The sequence below is a fragment of the Tachypleus tridentatus genome, chromosome 13, assembly GCF_004210375.1.
Source record: "Tachypleus tridentatus isolate NWPU-2018 chromosome 13, ASM421037v1, whole genome shotgun sequence".
In the NCBI taxonomy this organism is placed as follows: Eukaryota; Metazoa; Arthropoda; class Merostomata; order Xiphosura; family Limulidae; genus Tachypleus; species Tachypleus tridentatus.
In genome coordinates, this window is record NC_134837.1 from 90,520,960 (window position 1) to 90,544,939 (window position 23,980).

General features: G+C 33.8%; 1 protein-coding gene across 7 annotated transcripts in view; it reads left to right on the forward strand.

Moving 5' to 3' along the window:
- LOC143240928 (putative polypeptide N-acetylgalactosaminyltransferase 10) overlaps window positions 1-23,980 on the forward strand; it is a 165,579-nt gene that overhangs the window by 115,120 nt on the left and 26,479 nt on the right. For all 7 annotated transcript variants that reach the window (XR_013022057.1, XM_076484188.1, XM_076484189.1 and 4 more), the window contains one exon: window positions 6,654-6,868. Coding sequence is in view for 5 of the 7 variants with exons in the window: in XM_076484188.1 (XP_076340303.1) it covers window positions 6,654-6,868 (215 nt within the window). In the remaining 2 variants the exon portion in view is untranslated. The remainder of the gene's footprint in view (window positions 1-6,653; window positions 6,869-23,980) is intronic.

Here is a 23,980-nt window from a genome sequence, read left to right on the forward strand (position 1 = left end):
GATATGGTACATGCGTACTAATTCTTCTTTTCAAATAGCATTCAATATCCCTTGTAGTTAGGAATAAGCAGTGTTCGATACTTTATGAAGAATTGAAATGGGATTTATGATTAGTAGTATTATGCAGAAACACAAAAGTTGAAGAGCGACGTTTTATAGCGTGTTTAATTTTATTCCACACTTGTGGGAAACAGTACATAATTGTGATGTAACCGGATCTATTTTGGAAGACTGTTCAAAGATACTCAAGGACAATCTCAACTAACTGTCCCTAATTTTGTTCTGGAAGGCTAGATAAAATCGTTATATGCTTAAGCGACGTCATCCAATAATATGTTACAAGTGTAAAAGAAAGAGGAAAAATGAAACAAAACGAGGGGAGACTTTTTTCATTGTTATAATGAAATAACATTCGTCATATTTTTGTGCATTCGAACTTTTATGAAGTATAGTTACTAACAGCGTTAATACAAATAACTTCAGTAAAAAAAATAAGTAAAATGGAATTATTTAATTGAAGATATGCAATTTTGTACTTATTTTTAGTACTAGAATCATGTGGTCCATGAATTTGGAATAGAATTTAAAACTCCACCTTCTGAAGTCTGATAATCACTGGATTAGAGTGATAGAAGGTAGATGACCATCAACAGCAGCCTCCTTTAACTCTTGGAATACACTAAATGAATAAAAGAATTTGACCAGCACCTACAACCTCAAAGTGCGGAATGAATTGTTTTCTTTTGCGGCTTGAAACACGAAATAAAGACATTTGAATATACAGGTTAGTACGCTAGAACCAGGCCCAGCATGGCCAGGTGGGTTAAGGCGTTCGATTCGTAATCTGAGGGTCGCGGGTTCGAATCCCCGTCGCACCAAACATGCTCGCCCTTTCAGCCGTGGGGGTGTTATAATGTTACGGTCAATCCTACTATTCGTTGGTAAAGCAGTAGAGTTGGCGGTGGGTGGTGATGACTAACTGCCTTCACTCTAGCCTTACACTGCTAAATTAGGGACGGCTAGCGCAGATAGCCCTTGTGTAGCTTTATGTGAAATTCAAAACAAACGCTAGGACCTGGCCACAACCAGTTTCTTGTGAAAATAAGGGTATGCGACCCCTACCGCAAAAACGCTTTTTGTAGTTTGGGGCAGTAAGCGTGCTATACGTTTTTTTCAAGCACAAAGTTACAAAATAAGCTGTATTGTACTCTGCCCACCACGGATATCGTAACAGTAATTTCTAGTATAAAACGAATATCATATGGTAACATAAGAGTTTCTTTCCTCTTCATTATGGGTTGGATGGAATCTACCCAGCTCGTCAGCAAGAAAGTATCCATGAGATTAATTATACCATGATTTTTGATAACGTATGTGCATGTTTACAAAATTCTGCAGGTTATTGGTAAACATTGCAAGGCTTCTGTAAACAAAATATCAGGTTTTTGAATTAAGTATTAAGATTGTTTTATTAAAGATTTTATTGTAAAATGTTTTCTTTCAGAATGTCAATTATCCAACATGTAAAGTAATTTTAATTTTAAAAATATTTTTACGTGTCTGAAAATTTTGAAATTTCACATGTGAAATCCCTATAAACTCCAGATAATTAGCAAATATATTTTTAAGAAACTGTGTATTTTATCTGTTATTTTCACTGTCGAATTGTAATCTCTGTACATGTTCAGTATTTTTGACTGATCTCGTAACCACCATAAAAAAAAGGAAATAATTATAAATTGTGCCTTTTTTCTAGAATGATTACAAATTATGACTCAAGAACACAACTATTTTGTCTAAATAGCTTAAATTTATATACGTTTATTATTTTTAATTATATTGACCTTTCAGCCACTGCTATCTGTCATCACACAAATTACAATGATGTGGTGCACGCATACTTGTGTATGAAACTGACTGACCTATACAAAATGACCTGTCTTGACTGTGCTTTAGTGGACCAGTATTTTGTAAAATATAGTCACGTTTCAGTTATAATACATTATATATGCATATACGTTATCACTATTTTCAACTAACTTCCTAAACTTATTTTTCTTAAAACGTAGAACAGGAAATAAAGGAATAAACAATTATCTCTTCTAGTTACGACCTTTGTACTCGTTTGCTGCTTGTCGTATCTCGCTAAGCCTTAAACTTCGCACGTGAAGGATGTGAAACGAAATAAATTTTTAAATATTTTATATATACATTTGAACAATCCAAAGATTATAAATTACTGTATTGATACAATAGAATTCCATTATAATGTGTCAAGTTTAGTAACTGAATTGTATTTAGGTCTAAAAATATAAAATTTCGAACAGGCTAAAACTCAACTTATCAGCTTTCGAGACTTGTCTCGAAAGAAAGAGACGACACCGTTATACATGAAAATAGTTGAGAAAACCACCAGGAAGTCATTTTATGTTTCGGTCTGTTATTCACTTGTTATATATATATGTGTGTGTATGTGTATGTGTGTGTGTGTAAGGGACCGTTTTCAGAATTAGAGAGAGAGGGGTCCACTATTTGATTTAGTATATGAACGATATATCTAAACAAGTGAAGAATAGGAGGTTTTTACTTCATACCCTAGCTTTTTAATGTCAGTAATGTGAGTTCGTACTTTGTATTTTGACATCACAAACATCTAATTTTAACCAATACTGTTCTTTTTTTATACCAAACTTAATGACATAAATTCACTAAGTATAGTTCAATGAAATTTTGAATAGAAGTTATCAAACGTAATGGCATGGCACTTGATCCGTAACCCATATGGAAATAGTTAGTTTACAATAGTATAGTTAGATAAAATATTCAGTTTCGCCTGTTAAGATGTCCGTACCTATCGGCCGTAAGTGTTATATTATTGTGAGATCGTAAACTCTTTCATTATATTAGGCTAAATGACTTAAAACAAATATCGTGAGCTAACATTAGAGAGTTTCTTTTCTGTAATTTCTCAGTGACAAATAATGTCGAAATAATGGAGTTATATCATGGAAATAATTCGAGTTGATTATAGGAACTACGTGTTAGACAAAAGTTGTTACAGAAAATCTCTTTAATAAATATACACTTTATGCAGATTAATTTTAAGTATCAGGTTTTTTTTGTTTTGTTCTTAAAAACAATTTACTTCCCAGAAGATAACATTAAATAACTCGAAACCAGGACTGGAAAGGACAACTTCAGGTGACTAACATTGCTTTTGAACTTACCCGTTAGTCTTCCTGGCAAGTTATGATAATTAGAGTTATTTTACATAAAGTCCTTCACAACTTTTATTACTATAGATTTCCTCTTACTGCTGTAGACTAGATGTAAAAATTGGATTTAATGATATTTATATTTTTAATTCAAAAATTAAACTTTATTTTGTTTTACCTTGATTTACTTTTATAAATTTTAATAATTTTCTTTAATTTACACTTTTTACCGGATGTTTGGCACAGATAGCCTAGTTGCTTTGCGCCATAAAACACCAAACCAGCCAAACAACTTTCCAGAAGCAGTAATCACGCGTTTAGGTAATGGCCGCATTTCAAATATAAATGTAATTTGAGCTACAGATAAGAAACTGACTAATAACACTACGCCATTACGTGATATTGATTCCATCTTGTGAACAGTATAGGTTAAACACAGTCACCAGTACTAAGAACATTTAAATAAAAGAATTGTTCTTCAGTCAAACAGATATTTAATACACAAAGGCAAAAATAATTTCAAAGTGAAAGTTATGTATAACATCTACACCACTATGTCAGTCATATCTCAGACGCTTTGATAAGCCTTAGTATTGAATGAAAGGTCACGTAGCCGCTGAATATTGCAGATGGAGTGTGGTTTGTTTTATTAATATAATCTCCTTTGCTTTCACTTATATATTTTTAGAATAGAAACACTAAATATAGGTTTCTGAGTCTCTTTAAATCACTGCACAATGACCTAAGTTAGATATGTGAATAATATTAAAACACTGCGACTGACCCATTATTGGATATTATACAGTGTGTATCAATTTTGTTGACAGTTATCAGAAATTTGATACATTATCGACTTTCAGTTGACTTATATATTAAGATTAAAATTTCTGGCTATTTCAGTTTGTGATACAAAGCTTAATAAATTGGAGGCTTGTCCGAAAAAATTATAATAATATATGTATAATAAAGAAAAACTACTAATTTTTGCACATTGCTTCATTCTGTGGATGCAGTTTAATACTGCTGAGGTTATGCATATATACTTCATATACTTACTCATTATATGTAGTATGTATCGAAAAGTTTTATCTCTACGGAGAAACCTTTGGCTTGTTTGGCTAATTTTATAACCTTTATTTTGATATTTAGTCATTTTGTAAAGTTAAAAGCCATTTCCCGTAGGTTATTACCATATTCTAAGAACCTGTGAATAAAATTAAAGAAGAATTCTGTAAAACACTACATTCGCTATATTCAGTAACGACGAAGCTTTTATTCCTATACTAGGACTTGTCAAGCAGATTGGGGTACGAAACGCACAGTAGTGGCTGAAACACTATTTTATTATCAGTTGCAAGAACAAAATTTATCACATTATGAACTAGATTAAGTCGGTGATAGCTAATTCTTATTAGCTTTGTATGAGTCATTTACAAATCAGAAATATTACCGGTAGATGAAACATCACACCTCATATTGCAATGGAATGAAATGTTCCTTCGTTTTTGAAGTTTGTTAGTGTGAACTCCATTCTATATAAGTTTTGTATTATAATGTGTCAATTTATAAAAAATAAATGTTTTCCCACTCGTACCCCCAAAAAAGATATACACACTAATTTTAATCCTTACCGTAATAAGGTTTTTTCATCCAAACCACAGCCTCTGTTTTAAAGGGTTCGGTTTGTGGATTATCGATTAGTTTTTGGAAGTATGGTGGGTTAGTAGAAAGTAATAATATAGAACCAGTTCGAAGAAATTATTAATTAGCAGATTTTTGCCATTCCGAAGCCTTGTGCTCAAGTTGTGCATATTTGTTTTGTGATTTAGATGGTAAAATCTTAATTGAATATTTCAAAATTATTATTTGAACCTTACTTGAACATTTTGAATTATTCTTTGCATAACTTTTAAAATAATAACACAAATAAAGTTATGCAGAGCAAAAATAACTAATTTCTAAATTTATTGGTGAGGAGAAAAATAATTAGAATTCCTTATTTAGATACTTTTGTATCGCATAGGACATAGGTGGATTACTGTAGTTGTATGATTTTCCGCGTATCAGACCATGCTACCGTGTGGATCTTTGAGAACCATTGAAGTGGTATTACTGAAGAGGTTCATATAGTAACATGGAAGGGTGGAGGATATGAGCAATACTAAAAAAAAATAAAAATGGTAGGTTTAGTATATAATACCATAACATTTTAGTTTTTATATTCAAACATAATGGGGACTAGAATGCTAACTTCGAGGATAATTTTTCTGCCTTTTTTGGTGATGTATAGTACTCTTATTAATTTCTATAGTACTTTTTCCCCCTACATGTACCAGTGAGTAACTAATTTTCCATTTCTGGCTGCAGACATCGAAAAGTGGTAAAGATGTAGTGAATTGTGGGTTTCAGGGCTCACAATTGCATCCCCTCTTTTTTAAAACCCACAAAGTCAGCATAATTGAGTTTAACCGGGTAGACGGGTTACCTTCAACGCAATTTGAGTCTCAATTCCACAGGTATCTCAGTAAAAAAAATAAGTCACATTTCATAATGACCCACCTTATGGTTTGTACCCTAGTGTTTATTTGTGATGTGAATGTACTTTCAAAATATTATTATTATAACTAGTTAATTTGGAATGTGTTTAGACGAACAGAGTATAGTTAGAAATGTTTCATAGCTAACAGCTACCATATAAGTGTATGATGTACATGTGTAAGTGGTATAATGTCAAAATATATGTATGTGTAGGGTAGTACTTTGCTCAACGTATTCAATTTGTGTATGAGTATGACAATCGAAGAATATTAAATTACTATATGTGATCTGATATCCCGCATGAGAAGTACGTAGAGCTTTGAGAGAACCTGACGCAAGATTAATCCTAGCGGGCTAAACCTGTTCCACAATAAGCGATATTCTTCAAACACATATATAGTACAAAGGACACTTGGAGACAAATGGTGCGATTAAGAAATGACTATCAGATCGACTCATAAAGTAAGAGAAACCAAATCTAGCAATGATCTCAACACCTTGGTATTGAGGGCAAGTACTCTGTGTTTCCATAAACGTATGAGTAAATTCACAAACAAAACCTTAACACTTAAATATTGCAGTCTGACATGGAACTGTAAGGGATCACAGATCAATATCCCAAACACCATTCACTTTGTAATGCACATATACTATCTACACCTAACAGTCGCTTTGCAGATGGTGACGTCATTTGTACGCCCCCACTCCTAATTATTTTATTTTTGCATAGTATAAGGAAGTTAAACTTTTTCACACACGTTACCCTTCTAGTAATTTAATTTTATAATATTTTTCTCATTACAGTGCAAGTATGTGAATATATACATATATAATTACTATTTATAGGAATTTGTACATGTGATAGCTTTACGTTATCCTTTGCGATCTTCATACTTTCAGAAAGAAAACAAGCCGCTAAAAATAGACTGGCATAATTACACCCAGATTGCTGAAGATGTCAAACGAAAAGGACCAGGAGAACAAGGGGCAGCATTTTATTTGCCACCTGGCGTGGAACAAAGGAAGGATCAGTTGTATAAAGTCAACGGCTTTAACGCTTTGGTCAGTGATTATATTGCCCTCAACCGCTCTCTGCCAGACATTCGGCACCCAGGGTAAGACAGCATTAAAAGTGTGATAAACTTTTTAATTTTAACTGAAACCTACATTTTAATTACTTCTGAACTAATCCAGCTGAACATAACGGATTCAACAGAAGCTGCTATTTTAATTAATTTGGTTGCGAGAATTAAATGAGAAAGACGTTCAGAAAACACGTGCTTAAGCCTTTTGCTTATCAGTTTAATTCAGTATGTATATATAACGCATTCACGAAACATGTTTAATTCAATATATACCATAACTTTTTATTAAAATGTTCTGTTCACATGGTTTTAATTTTTGTCATTTAGTTAAAATTTTATTTTAGCACCAACATGTAGTAAAACCAAAGTATGTTTTCGCTAAAATAGTTTTAAAAATCTTAGTGGAAGACTTACTGATACACAAGATTCCAAATGGTGTATTTCAGTGAGCGAGCCTGTAGGTTATTGAATTAATTAATTGTTAAACGGATATACAGGTTGTAACATTTACTGGTGTGAAGTCTTCACCATCTCTTACAGCAAACGTATCTATACAAGGCCAACCTCATTAATAAATCGTTAGCCTTCAACTGTTGCTTTGTATGATGTAGAATTCACGGTTTATGCAGTATTTTGGGTGGGTTTTATCATACATGTTAAGTGGTTTGGTGAAGGAGCGATATGATGAATGGTTAGCGTTCAATACAGTAGGCAGATAAGGATATAGAGAAGATTGATAGAATAGATGAGTGGCAGTGTTTTGTTTTAATTGTAAGGAGACTGGAATATGAAAGTGTAGAGTATGAGGAATAGCTGAATTTAAAGATTAATTTGAACTCTGTATGTGAGAATACCTGAAGAGATCACTGAATAATTTAAAGAATTACTAATCGGTGCACGCTGGCTGATAAACTTTTGTGCCTGAGATATAATACATAAATAAAGCACTTCAGAACCATGAAGTTTGTTATGTCAGTATGTGAAAAGTGGGAGTGAAACGAGTTTTTCATCTGAAAGCCCAAGAGAAGTTTCCAATTAAACTGTAAATATAAAACCTTATGAAGCTGAAGATAAAATGCAATTTTTTGTATTCTCAAGATGATATGAAGATGACCTAAGAAGGTCGAAACGTTGTTCTGTACTTTATTTTAATTAAACTGCTCACAGCCGTTTTAAGAATACGTTTTTGGTTCAAGTGGGTTTCTCGTCATCACGGATGTGATTTTTTTGTAAGCTTAATATCAGTTGTGTGTAAAAGTATTTATTGCTGGGTGTAAGTAGGCTTGTTTAATCACTTAGAGGAACCTTATATACTATAGCGGCGTCCATTTTATCTCAAACTCACTTATTATCGAAAGTCTGTTCTTACATGCCCTCAAGTCCAGGTTCCTTAATATTAATTATTTGAACAATATACAAGAAATAATGCATCCAGACTTACAGAACTCGATTTGGTGATTAAAGAAATGTTAAAAAACAGTCTGCATTACACATATTTTATACACTCCTGGGAAATATTTATGTACTTGTGTGTGTGTGTATGTTTGTGATGACAAGAACTTGTGGTTTGTTCTTTCATGTCCCTTTCTCGTTAGTCAGCGGGTAGTTAAAGGATTACAACACTAAAATGTGAGGTCCGATTTCCCACAGTAGGCAGAATGCAAGTAACCAACTGTGTAACATTGCGTTGAAACATAAACATACTCTTTTTTAAAAATCACGATAATCTCTTTTGGGTTATTTGAAAATCGTATGTAAAATTATTAATTGTTTAAGTCTTTTGTTAGTAAGATATTTTAAGGAAATGCTTTGTGTGTGTTGTGAATCATGTAAATTAAAGTATTTACTAGTGTATTTGAAGCTAATGCATTGTTTAACTGAGACAATTATGCATTGACAGTCCCTGTCAAACTTCTACATACAACGTTAAATGAAGTTCTAATTAACGCTGTTTATAATTTATTGATTTAAAAAGAGAATTGTTCAAATTAGGATTGGTTTTGATATATATCACGAAAAACTGTTGTGGTGTTTTAAATAAATGCCAAATCATGAAAAAAATATAAAAATAATCTAAATTTAACTTTAGAAATCAAATGTGAACAAATGGATTTGATGCCAATAAGGTTTCAATTTAGCTTTTGTGTTCACTAAGAAACTTAACGTCAGGAAATCGATGCTACATTATCTTGTAGAATAGTAGGTCATGTTACATATAAGAAACAAGAGTCATTCCGTTGTACAGGATAAGTACATACTGTATAATGCGATCCTCGGACATAACAATAACAGGCATTATGTGAAATCGATTCGAGGAGAACCTCATTGTATTACGCCAGTGGCTTTTAGGAACAGTGTTAAGAATACATCATGGTGTCTGTGTGATAAAAATAAAGTATTTAATTTGCTGGAAGCTAACTGTAACGCTGAGAAAACATTGTTAACGTGTTAAAAAAAAAAGTGCTTCATCCACCAGATTTTTAGTGGCTTAAATGAGTGTAATAAACAGCTGTGTCATTCCAAATGCTGGCATTTATTAACTTTTCACCATAAGCAGAACACATTAGTTGCTGAAGATAAAGTTGTTTGAAGGCCAAAAGTATATAACGTACAACTAAATATAGCAATAATTAGCTGGTTGTATTAACACTGTTGACCAAAGACAAGAAAGTATGAGACTAAGTTTACTAGTCATAAGATATTAATATCAAACATAGTATATTTCTAGCACTGTATTTTGTGTTCAGTGCCTTATGGTTATTCAAGAAGAAGAGTATACAAATATTTCAACCATATTATGCCGACTATAACACAATAAACACAGTATTGATACTGCGGAGATAACGTAGTTGAAATACTAAAATACTTTTCATTTTTTTTAAAGCTTCTTAAAGACTAAGTAAAGAATATAGTTAAAAATTAAATAGGCTAGTTCTAATATCTTATGATAATTATAGTTAACTATAATCATGATTTTCAAGCTTAGAAAAAAGTGTTCATACCATAGCAAAGTATTGGAATTATCTGTTTTTATAATATTCATATATAGTTTAATAGATGCATATGTCATGAATAAATCACTCTTTCATTTTTAATACTACAGTATTTTTGATGAGAAATTTAGGAAAATTACTTTCAAACATTAATAATTTAATCGTGTATTTGTTTTCATTACGTAAGATTGATTATTATTAATTAGGTGTTTTTTTTTTTTACTTTATTATATCAAGATAAGCAAAGTACTTAAGTAATGTGTTATTTTACAATATTATGCAAAAGTGTTAGGGTAAGGGAATATTTTGTGATTCGTACCATCTTATGGGGCTAATGTTTCTATACCATTACAGAATGTAAATTTCAACACTATGGTAATGTTCAACTAGTCCCTGTTGATAATTTAATGGTCCAGGGTGAGAATAATTATCATTCATTAGAATTTCCGTATACTTGTATCAAGGATATATCATAAGGGTTCAGCTTGAATATACATACTGATCAAATAACTGTCATGGTACTCTATGCAGTGTATTAACTATATAGAAAGAAACTCGCAAGGTGCCAGCATATAGTACCAATATATACTAGAAGAAATCAGTTTAATAGCACTCCATAAATAAATCTTGATAATAAAAAAAATAGTGTTTAATACTGTATATTAAGTTTTGTTGTCATTTCACGGTTAAAAAGCGTAGATTATTGTCAGTAAAGTAGAGAATTTGCATAAAAGCTTTACACGATGCTGGTTGGACTCTCCGGCATTTTGCTGGAGATTTGAAATGCCCCCAAACACTGTCAAATACACTAGATTGTGAGATCGAGACAAATAAATTTGAAAATAGAAAAGAAGAGGCAGAACACCTAAACTCAATGATATTGATGTTAAGTATATCCAGTACAGAAGAAAGATTGTCATTGATCTCAAGCATGAGATAAACAACCATGTACCAAATGAAAGAAAAAGTGTCCAGATCTACAGTATCGAGAAGACTCGACAAGAATGCAAAATTTGGTCGTGTAGCGGTTTTAAAACCTTTACGTCGATCTCCAAATATTTTGAAGAGACTGAAATTTGCTAAAAATTACAAAAACTGGACTGTTGATGATTGGAAAAGGTGTTATGAACGGATGAGTCCAAGTTTGAAATATTTGGTTTAAAGCGTAGGTTGTACTTCCGGAGAAAAAAAAAGAGTGAAAGATGTTTGTTTACCTCAATGCATAGCTTCTACCATGAAGCATGGGGAGTGTTTTTATGCTTAGGTGACAGGAGATGTTTACAAAATACATTGAATGACGGACCAGCGCATGTACCATCAGATACTAATTTGTCATGATATAACTAGTGGTTTGCTTATTATTGGTAAAGGATTCTACTACCACGAGGATAATGACCTCTGTAACGGATTTGCCTAGACGTTTATTTTTATACCTACGCTTGTTTTAGTATAGTTTTATTTTTCGTAGTGCAAATTCTCATTGTTAACCCAAAAATGACCTAAGAAGGTCGAAACGTTGTTCTGTACTTTATTTTAAATTAAAAGTACAATGCCAATACCAGCCGTACTTTTTGCTTCAAGTAGGTTTATCGTCATTACGAGTTTTCTTTTTTAGCATGTGACATATATTGTTGGCTGTGTATTGCGCAAATCCCGCTCGTTCTCGAAATTTGGAGAAAATTCTTGAGAGTAAGAATCAACAATATTTGTTTTACGAAAATGCTGGCGTGTTTTACATCATTATTGAAAGTTTGAGAAATTCGCGTAATTGATATAAAAGCAGTTATCCGAGAGACAGTTATAGGAGAATATTATTGGACAGCTTCAGTGTATTAGAGGCCTCGGAAGTTATAATTGTGAGTAACGCCTATCAATACGAAAACTACAAAATTTGACCAGGAACGTTTGTAGATTTCGAACATTACGAACCGTTTAACTTCAGTGAATTACTTCAGACGTTATTATCTCTACGAGGACATTAAATATCTTCGCCGGAAGAGGTCTGCGTGTAGGAGTGTGAGGCTAGCTAAGAAAAGACATCGTTAGCTTAAGCGAGGTGTGACAGTATTAACTCGGAATTAATTTGCTCCTCATAGATCTAGATCATCGATAAAATATTCAGTTCTAGACCGGACAAAATTTGTAAATTTGTAAAACTTGTATATAAGTCACCCTTTCTAATAACTGTTTGTAATAACCGTTATAAATTGTATTTTTTGTATGTTAGAATATATATGTGTTAAAAACAGAAAATTGTTTATGAATTTTGTTGGCAAATACCAACTTTTTAATTCAAATTTTCGGTTATTTGAAGTAATAGTACGTAACGTACGTAACATAATATATCGGAGACTCGTTATAAATAAATTATAATGCGTAAAGTAATACATTTGGAGCAATAAATGTATTTATTGTTATTTGTAAGTGCAGTATATTAAAACCTTAAGAAATTTGATACTGTAAGTAAGTATAATATTAGTAATTTTATTAAGGTTAAGGAACTAAGACACATGATGGGAACCACAAAGAACTCAAATATTAATATAATCGAAGAACCTACAATATTAAATAAGTTTGGAAGATCTGTGATAGTCAGCCCCTCAATTAGTTGTAACACATTTGTCATAGATGAGCATATTTTTTATTTGAAACTACTTCATCTGTTATATGATACGAAAAATTGTTATACCGAAAGCGTGGATTATTTGGAAGGCAAATATTATCTTAATATAATGAGTTTGAAATTAACTGTTATCTATTTAAGAACAATGTAATTAAAATGAAAGCTTACATAAAATCCTTGATAATTCGTCCTGACATCCTCCAAAACATACAAGTACGAATATAACATTTTCTCTCCCATAAGTGAAAATCAGATAGTCTATATCGCTGGAATGTTCAGTATTAACTAGGAAGCTACTTTCTTAACTAGATAGAGCACTATTTTAAAATAGATATTACATAAAATATATAAAGAAATCTGTATTGTTATTTTAGGCTCTAGATCTAAAAATGTAGGTTTAACTTTTATGACATTGCTTTTATTTTTACACAATTCGTACAGCTTTATTGATTGATTTTATTAATGATCATAAACCTATTTACAGAATAGTAATTATTAAAAGAAGAAAACCAGATTCTGCTTACTCACTTGCTAATATTAATTTATTCACCACTGATTATGTAAGATGCATAAACGTGTTGTAGCAGCTACTCAAATATTCAAACAGGAAATCGTTAAATATTTTTCTCCTGAGTATCTGAAACTTTAATCCACCAGCTAGCGCATTCTTTTATGGGTTAAGAATCAATTTTGTCAAAATGATCAATAAACGACTATTTAATATTGTCTTAATTATTTTTCGGTCTTTCTCTACTAAAAAACAACAATTGTACAGTAATTACATTTTATGTATGAAGTAATCGATAATACGGCTTGTTGTTTTGACTTCAAAGTTATCGATTTATGTAAAAACACTTTAATTTTAAAAGACACTAAGATATTTTTGAATGAATTTTGTTTGGAACAATTTATTTGTTTTTAATTTCGCGCAAAGCTACACGAGGATTAGCCCTCCCTAATTTTGCAATGTAAGACTAGAAGGAAGGCAGGTAGTCATCACCACCCACTGCCAACTCTTGGGCTACTTTTTTACCAACGAATAGTACGATTGACCGTCACATTATAAAGCTCCCACAACTGAAAGAGCGAGCATGTTTGGTGTGACGGGGATCCGAACCCGCGACCCTCTGATTACGAGTTGAGTGCCTTAACAACCTGGCCATGCCTGGCTTTGGAATAATAAATAAATCAATCAATATAATATATTAAGCCACAGATTGTTTGGAATAATAAATGTACAGTTACGACAGAAAGTGTTCATACCCCTGCGTCCCGAGTGGTTTTTTGCTAAAACTTAAGTATCACGAGTAGGCTAATAGAAGTATAATATATTATGAATATTATACTAACACAAATCTACATATTTTTATGTAAATTAAACGACAAATAAACTGTTTATAAACAAATAACCAAAAATAGGAGGAGCAGAAAGTGTTCGTACATTTCAAGACGTGAGAAAAAACTGATATTCCTGTAAAAACTTTGTTTAGTTTGGCGAATAAACTACATTATACCATTCCAGAACTAGACATTGGGTTCATAATTATTGGAATTTAGCCAGCAAAAAAATGTACTTCCGGCAATTTAGCGCCGTCTCCGTCATTATCTGCTTGGTCATCATGGCGAACAGGAAACAACTGTCCTGTGATTTAAGAAAACCGAATTATTGTAAAATACAAGTCTCGTGTGTCTCTTTCCGGTATTGCTACACAACTTAATGTGCCGAAATCTACTGTTCAATGCATAATTGCCAAGTTTAAGCTTACAGGATCAACTGCTAACCTCCCTCGTTCCGGACGCCCCACCAAAATTCCTGAGAGAACCAAGAGGAAGGTTCTCGGAGAAGTTAGTAGGAACCCTCGTTTAACACGTAATGACAAAGAAACTGGTAAGGGAAACTGGGGTTGAAGTAAGCACCTCTACAGTTACGAACATGTTACGCTCTTCTGGGTTCAAAATATGCCATCCTTGTAGAACTCCATATTTAAAAATCCTATTCATTTAGAAGCACGATTGAGGTATGCAAGAAAGCATGTAGATAAACCCTTTACCTATTGGAAGAGTATTCTTTGATCAGACGAGACTAAAATCGAGCTTTTCAGCCACTATGATTTTCGCTGTATTTTCCGTAAGAAGGGGGAACGAAATCTTCCAATGAACACCGTCCCTACAGTTAAACACGGAGGTGGTTCGATCATGCTATGGGGTGTTTTCAGCTCTTCTGGTGTAGACAGTCTTCACCGCGTCAACGGAATCATGAAAAAAGAAGAGTACGTTGATATATTAGGCACTTATATCAAGAATGATGCTCGGAACTTGCGGCTTGGCGTCGTTGGATCTTCCAGCACGACAATGATCCTAAGTACACTTCGAAATATGTGCAATCCTGGTTGCAGAGGAACCATATAAGCGTTCTGGAGTGGCCATCGCAGTCACCAGATCTCAACCCAATTGAAAACGTTTGGCATAAGTTGGAAACCAGGGCTTATCAGCGTCATCCGAAAAACTTGCAAGAGTTGTCGGCCTTCTGTAAATAAGAATGGGAGAAAATACCAGTCGAGTACTGTCAAACGATCATGGAGGGTTATGAGGAGAGATTGCGCCAAGTAATTCACCTGAAAGGCTACACAACTGACCATTAAAGTAGACGCACGAACACTTTCTTCCCCTCCTATGTTTGGTTATTTGTTTATAAACAGTTTATAAAAATTTTAGTAGATGTGTGTTAGTATAATATTTACAATATATGATACTTTCATTATCCTAATCGTAATACTTTTTAAGTTATGAGGTAAAAACTAATCACGACGCAGGGGTACGAACACTTTCTGTCGTTACTGTGTATATATAACATTTAATTTTCTCTAAATTGGTTGGAATAAATTTGCTTATAATGATATGTTAAAATATTTATAGTTGATACTTATTTTAGATATGAGCGTTTTAACTGTTGAAAACGTGATGCAATAAAGTGTACTTTAAGAAAGTAAATGTCGAATTTGATTGGTTTTAATATCTTGAAATTCACAAAATCAAATTTGATATCCATTTCCGTCGTACCCTAGAGGCTAGCTTGCTCTCACTATGAAACCGAGGGCTTAAGCTCACGATTTGTTGCCGATAAAACGCGCTTCACACTCTGGATTCGCGCTATAAATGTAACTGTAAAATCTCACTTTTCTGTTAGACAGAGTATTCAAGGAATTGGCGGTGGTTGTCCAGTTGTCAGATCAAAATTAAGATCATTAATGGAATCTCGTGTACTGTTATCGCACTTACATTTTCCCAAGTAATAATGTAGTGGGAGTTCTCTCTTCTCGTAAAAATCTGGATTTCTTAGCTCAGAAACAAGATATAGCATTCTAAGGTGGAATTCATCTCGGAAAAACTGGAAGTTGACAAATCATCACAGTCTTTCAGATAGGTGTTGGTAACAGTGAGAATGTTTAGGTTTAGCGTTGCAGTGTTCTTTTACTTGACTGCAGAGCCTTTCAGTACGTGCAGTATATTCACGGATGTACAACGCTCACGTGAACCGATGTATCATTAGCAAGGCATTCAGTGGATGTTGTTTGTTTTTGTAAGTTAGAGTCCTTTTAGCTCATAATCATTTAATTGTTTTAAATACATATTTTAAATGAGCTGTGTCCAAAGAGCTATTAGAAATTTATTCTCTTCTTTATTATTATTATACATGGCCTGGAGGTCAATGAGCTCGACTTGCAGTATGCTCGAATTACGTTACCGAAAATCCCTGCCCTTTCAGTCTAGCCCCCACCCTCTCCTCCTGTGGCTCACTAGCTTTCAATATTTGTGGTGGCGGGCAAAGCTCATTGTGTAGTTTTATGTTGAACAGTAACAAATAAATCATCTGTGGGAGTATTATAATGTGACTATCAATCCAACCTATGATGGGTAAAATAGTTGCCTAACAGTTGGTTGTGGGTAATGCTGGCCCAATGCTTTTCGTCTAGACTGTCAATTGAAATTTAGGGTCTAATGACGCAGATAACCTTCGATTCGTTTTGAACGAAATTCCAAAAACAAATAAACATACGCTATGTATAAGAAAAGGTTTAACCAGATTTCTTTTTTTAAACTGGAGTAAAGTTTTCAAAGTGTGAATAAAGTCGCACTTTCTCATGGTATATGGCGCTGTTGACAAGGTATCTCGTAATTAGTCCAGCTCATCCGGAAGCTGTATCGTGCATTCACATCTCATTTATAAAAGCAAAGTATATCTGTTTTTCTATAAGCGTGACGTATTACTGTGAACTCGCTGCGAAAAATGTGTAAAATTGCAAAGTATAACAGAAGATTAATTGACATTGAAGAAGCTTCTGGGTCCGGCGTGACCAGGTGGTTAAGGCATTCAACTCATAGTCCGAGAGTTGTGGGTTCGAATACCCGTCGCACCAAACATGCTTGCTCGTTCAGCTGTGGAGGCATTATATGTGACGGTCAATCCCACTATTCGTTGGTAAAAGAGTAGCCTAAGAGTTGGCGGTGGGTGGTAATGAGTAGCTGCCTTCCCTCTAGTCGTACACTGCAAAATTAGGGACGGCTATCACAGCCCTTGTGTAGCTTTGTGCGAAATTTAAAATAAACCAAATCAAACAAGAAGCTTCTGCGTAGACAATATGCTTTCAAGCACTTAAGGTATTGGTAATCTGGGATAATTGGCATCTCCTTAAAGTTAAAAAAAAAGGTAAGAAAAATAAGAAATACCGTGAAATAATATAATTAATAAAATTAAACTAATTAAATACAATCTAAGAAGTTTTTTTCAACCATTTTTAAAACAAGCATATGGGAAGTCATCCCTGAAATGATTATTACGAAGTTAGAGTTCATGTTAGTGAGTTTTTTTCTTAGCATCAGGTGCGACAATGACAGCAAGAAACGTCTAACGTAAGCACCCCTACTCTAATAATCCATGCTTAATGATTTTGATACTTGTTCCATTTATGCCATACCCTTTTCCACAAGTTCACCACTAATTTCAGGATCTTCTTTTATGACTAGCACTGATTTAAAAACAAACAGTAAATCATCTGAAGTTGTCACACTTTTTTTACTATAAAACACCACAACATATGAGAAAATTGGAACATTAGGAAAACTGAACAAGAGTTACTTTTATGGTTAAAATCGCCCTCATAAAAAAATCATTTACATGTGCTAATACAGCAAACAAAGCAATTTGTTTGACACGTATATTTAGTTTAGGGTGAGTTCTTGTTTATTCGATAATGCCATGCCACCGTATGGCTGGAGAATTATAAGGCAGCCCTTTCTGAAGAAGAATATTCATTTAACGAGATTTTTAAACGATGTAGGGTCAAAACTAAAATATTTCGAAAAAGGTAACTTTCAAAGTTCTTTATAGAAACGAAAAAAAATGTATTTTTGAGTGTTTAGAACAGCAAAAGGGCTACGAATCAACACTCCCAAGCTAATATGCAAAAAAAGCCCTTGTCCACAAAGGAGTTTTTGATACAAAGGCTCCAAGTTTGGCGTAGTACTTAGCGTGCTTTTTCTGTGAATCCAGAGGTTCATGATCCGTGTCGCTTGGAGTAACAATGCTTTGCTCATTTTGTAGTCGTAGGAGGTGCTAAAAGAATGAATAAGAGCGACAGTCAATGTCCACTCTTCTGTAAAAGAAGAGTCGTCTTTTGGTAGGTTCTTTCCCTTTAGTTTATCAATTCAAAACGAAAAACATCTGTAAATAGAAAATTCTTGTGTACGTTTGCCGGCAAACTGTAAACAAACGAAGAAATGGATTATGAAAGAGCAACATCCAACGCAAAAAACCAATAAAAACAGTTCCAATAAAGGTGAATATAGCCTCTGATGTTGTCCAATATATTTTAAATATACACCTGAAGGTAGCACGGACTGGCAATCCAAATGAACATAATCTCCAATCACTTCTCAAAATTGACATTCATTTTAATGAGAAAGATAACCGAATAAGTTAGAATCGCAACATTGTCTTTCGACCAACATATGTAGTTGTAAACTTTTTGTGACTTTTGTTTGCTTTAACGGACTCTTAAAGGTCGACGTTCACATGTAGAGTTTAGGGCTTGGAAAGTTTTTGTTAAATTGTGTGATCTAAGATTTACCTTGCCATCCTTCGCAGGAACTTGTTACCAAGAAAATTCTTATGTCGTACAGCAGTGGGTAATAATGGACAGCAAGTTCTTTTTAAAAGTGCATTTAACCTTCAATAAGCATTCACTCGCATTCAAGTTTGTTAAAGGTAAAGGAAAAATCAATTAATACAGCTGTAGAAATGTAGGACTTCGTTATTCTATTTCGTAGAGTAACCACAAAACAGGTGAAACAGATTTATGTTTATGACATGTTATCTGTTTAATTTATTTCAAAGCAACATCATTTTGGCTTGAAACCCAAATTTAGTGAACCTTTTTGATGAACAAGCATATATTTTCAAGATCATTTTTTTTCTCGCTAAATCCATGAAAAAAAAACAAACTCGAATCTATCAGTGTTTCTTATTTGACGAATGATGCATAAGCTATTAGGTTGCAATAGATAGTAACATGATGTATGGAGTTCCTTGTTTATATTCTGCTTGTAAATATTTCCGCAGTTCAGGAATTAAGCTGAAAAGCAGGAGTATAATTCTAAGCCTGGCGCTAGATCTCTGTATTAATGTAAGGCTTGTTCGGAAAAAGACACCACATGCAGGCAATCAAATTAGGATCGAAAGCATAAAAAGGTAGTTAGAGCTTTTATACGAGATATTGAAAGAGTAAAAAAAAAAAAAAAGACTGGCTGAAAACTTTCCACTTTATACGAACTGTTTACGTGTATTGATCTTGCCCAGAAAAAAAATGAAATGCTAAATGCAAAGTTATCTTCGAATATCTCAGTATATGTTTGTTTCATGTGAGCTATTTGACATCAAGATTGATGCAGCTTTTATACTTACGTACATTGCTGCACAACTTTTGCTAGTCGGAATCTGATGATTTGATATTTCAATCATCTTTTCTTATGTATGATGATGTTTTGATTTTGTGTGGAGGTTTCATGATACTCACTTTTCCCAGAGGTTTTCTGATGTATCGGAAGGATTATTATGAACCTCTATATATGCAAACTTCAAATCGAGTATATATATGAATTAAATAAATTAAAAGAGTTGTAGGAATTTTTGTTACATTTTTATCGCTGTGAGAGAAATAAAGAAATGAAAGTAAATATTTGTTTTTATTTCTATAACTTATCTTCCGGAAAGTCTTTTTAATGCCTTAAAATATCATATTTTTAGAGATAAACCATTCTTTATTGATCTACCAAACAAGATAAAAACCTTTTTTTCCGATAAGAATGATACTTATGACCAAATAACAAAAAATAAACCTTTCAAAAAATACGAAAAACGATTTTTTTATTTTATTTTTTCCCAGTGAGTACACTTGTACCTTTCAGCCTTGGACCCTAGTGGCACAGTGGTATGTCTGCGGAATATAAAGCAATACCCATACCAGCCGTCTCGAGATATATTTTTTTTTCAATTGGGTTTCTCGTCATTACGAAAAAACTCTCAGCCTTTCCTATGATTATGACAAATCTCATTTATAAGTTAGGAGATCTGCTGTTTATTTGGTTTTATTTCAAAATATGGTGAAACTGTGGCTCAGTGGTATGTCTGTGAACTTACAATGCTAGAAACCGGGCTTCCAAACAGTGAGCCCGGCGGTATTGGCGTTCAACTCGCAGTTTGAGGGTTGCGGGTTCGAATCTCCATCGCCCCAAACATGCTCTTCTTATTAGCCACTGGAGGGGTAATAAAATACTAATCAATCCCACTGTTCGTTGGTAAAAGAGTAACCCAAGAGTTGGAGGTAGGTGGTGATGACTAGCTGCTAAATTAGGGACGGCTAACGCAAATAAACCTCATGTAGCTTTGCGTGAAATTCAAAGCAAATCAAACTAAACCATAATCGATACCCGTAGTAGGCAAGGCAAAGATAACCCATTGCATAGATTTGTGCTTAATTAAAAACCAAAAACTTCTGAAAATGTAGTGAAAGTACTTTATATTTATTCTCTTACGGAGACTGTGGATTAAATATACATTATCGTTTTGACCGTCAAAATTGACGGGTCAAGTATTGCCACCCTCAACCAATAGTATAGCCTAACTTCACATTCCAGATCTGACTGAAATAGATTAATTTTGCGAAATCAAACTTTGACCAACGAAGATGCAAAAGAGTGCAGTTGAAGCATTCAAACGTCGTTAAATTCCTTTGTGAGCCAATCGAAATCAAGATCACTCGTGAAATAAATTTCTGACGTATTCGTGGAGTAATTTTTGGTAAAAAGAATTAGATAAACAACTTCGAATAACATAGAAAATTCAGTGTGTTGTGGTAACACTACGTTTCAACAATGGCTTTTATTTCACGTTGCTTAGCAACAAAAGTATCACCTAATATTGTTCGTAGTTCTCGCAATGAAATAATTGCGTACACGAGGAAATAACAAAACGCAAAATAAAATATAAAGTAGTGCAAAGAAACTCGCGAAATAAGATTAGTTTTATTAATCAAATTATTATAATTTGACGAGTTTTTACCATTACTTTCACCACAGAACTGGACAAAAGCTGTTGATTTCTTAATTTAAAGTTTCAGTTAATTAAAGAGGTTTTTTTTTAAAAAAACGTTGGTGCTATAATAATAAATAACTTAATTCAAAAACAATTTAAGTTCGAAATTTACTCATTATTTTTGCTTTCATGATAAATTTTATGCATTTGGCTCTGGGATAGGTGAACCCACAATATGTCTTTACTTTAGGCGTATCATACCAACACTCACTACACTTATAAGGTTCTCTGCATCTTTGCACTTACGTTACTAAAATCATAATAGGCAGACAGTAATCGAACTACTATATTTGGATAAGTGCGTTTTGGTTTTTATAACTCCTCTTATTTTGACAAATCAAGTGTGACGTGACATATACTGGATTTTATATAGGTTAGGTAAAATGATCATCCAGGCCACATACAATTCTTGCTATCGTTGAAGTAGCATACATGGTTATTGATTAAATGGAGTGCAGTTTTGATGATGAAGTGTATTTTTATCTATCATTAATTGAAGAATTTGAGCTTTCTTTTAAACTCGTAACTGAGCTTCCAAGTTTAAATGTGAGGCGAGCACTAATGAAATTATCTACTTGTACTTTCTTAGCATTGAAATCGACGGTTTCATATTAGTAACCTTAAATTTAATATCTAAATGAAAGAGAGCCTAATCAACCTGCTTTTTCGTGCGTTCTTGCTGATTTAAAAAACAAAATCAAACATATACATTAAAAACAAATAGTAAATCATGTCTGTACCATTACAAATTTGAAATGAAAGTAGAAGATAACTTTAAAAATTAGAAACGAATATTTGAGTATATATTTAAAAACGGCTGGTATAGATTGAGGAAATTTTATGTAGAAGAGCGAACAACGTTTCGACCTTCTTCGGTCATCATCAGGTTCACAAAGAAAGAAAGAGGTAACTGACTGATAGCTGACCACATGTTTGAAGGGGGTTGTGTAATTGAGTGTAGGAATGTAAAGGGCGTGCTTAGATGTTTGATTATATTTATTAATACAGGTATAAAGGTGTTCCCTTGTATTGGTTTATTTTGGGCTTGAGTTGTTGTATAAGTAAGGCTACTTTAATTTTGTGATTTGGTGGTGGCAGCGTCATGATGTGGGCTGCCATCGCCTACAATGCCAGAACAGACCTTTTGCACATTCGAGGGAATCTTACAGCTCAACGATACGTCGACGAGATTCTTAGGCCCCATGTGCAACCCATCATGGTGAACGTCAACGACGTTTTTCAACATGACAACGACCGTTTTCACACAGCCCGACTAACCACTGTCTTCTTGAGACACCACAACATCAACGTTCTTCCCTGGCCCTCCAGATCACCGGATTTAAATCCCATCGAACATCTTTGGGACGAGTTGAACCGACGTTTGCGACGGTGACAACTTCAACCTCAGACTCTACCTCAGCTTGCAGCAGCTTTGCAGGCTGAGTGGACAGCCATTCCACTGGATGTGATTCGTCATCTCATCGCTTTCATGGGCAGGAGATGCCAAGCAGTTATTGATACTCACGGGGGCATACTCGTTATTGACGTTGAGTGACGTTAAACTTCAACTAGTGAGCGTGGACTTCGCCTTTGAAGACTTTGGATGTTCAGCAGTGAATGTGCAAAGTTTCACACATGTCATACAGAACTATCCGGAATAAACTTGTTAACAATTTGTTTCATATTTTGCCTTTTGCGTTTTTTTTTTTTTTTGAAGAGTATATATATATTTCTCTACAAGTGGGTTTTCTCGTCATTACGGCATGTTTGAATGCTGAAACTCACAAACACTTAAGCTCCCTCAAGTGACTGCAAGTGAACAAAAAATACTTTAATAATAACTAAATAAAACTTGGTATGAAAATTGGATCAGTGGAATAGTAGAAAGAAGTGTGACTTGAAAGTTGGTGGACCATGGCGAGTGGTCAGTGTCGTGCTGTGAAGCCGGAGTTCCGTGGTCACATCATGTCACCGCAATATATACACACACACACACACATCGCTCTCTGGACTTTAAGTTTGTAAATGTATCATAAGAGTGATGTTCAAATACCACTAGTTTCTCTGACAACAGAATCCCAAGAATTAGCGGTGGGTGGAGTTCATTAGCTGTCTTGCATTTTGTTTGTCACTTCAAAAGTAGAAATAACGCATAATAATAATCCATGTGTTTTGGGGCAAAATGTAAGGAAAACAAACTCTTGAAGGTGGCATCCTATTCTTTATAATGATAGAGTACATTGACTGTATAAAAAAATCAGTAAAAACTTGCTACAATTATACAGAAGTACTCGTGTAAAAACGCTTACTGCGACAGTGAAAGTCAAATAAGTTTTCCCTTATTACTATCTTTATCTTAGTTCACAGAAAAACAAAGAAAAAACTGTTTTATGAAAAGATGTAAATTGTTACTTTACATTCAATAAATATTTATGATTAACTTGAACTTTTTACAATATATGCACTTTTATACAGGCCCGGCATGGCCAGGTTAGTTAAGGCACTCAACTCGTTTTTTTATGGTCGCGGGTTCGAATCCCCGTCGCGCCAAACATGCTCGTCCTTTTAGGCGTGGGGGCGTTATAATGTGACGGTCAATCTCTCTATTCGTTGGTAAAAGAGTAGCCCAAGAGTTGGTGGTGGGTGGTGATGACTAGCTGCCTTCCCTCTATTCTTACACTGCAAAATTAGGGACGGCTAGCACAGATAGCCCACGAGTAGCTTTGCGCGAAATTTAAAACAAATCAAACAAACTTTTATACAATCATATTTGTTTCCCAACCTTCAGAGAACTACTTAAAAGTAATATTATTCAAATAGCTGGAGAACGCCAGTTAAATCATGCACAGTTTCAGTGAAAATTGATCGTGGTATAT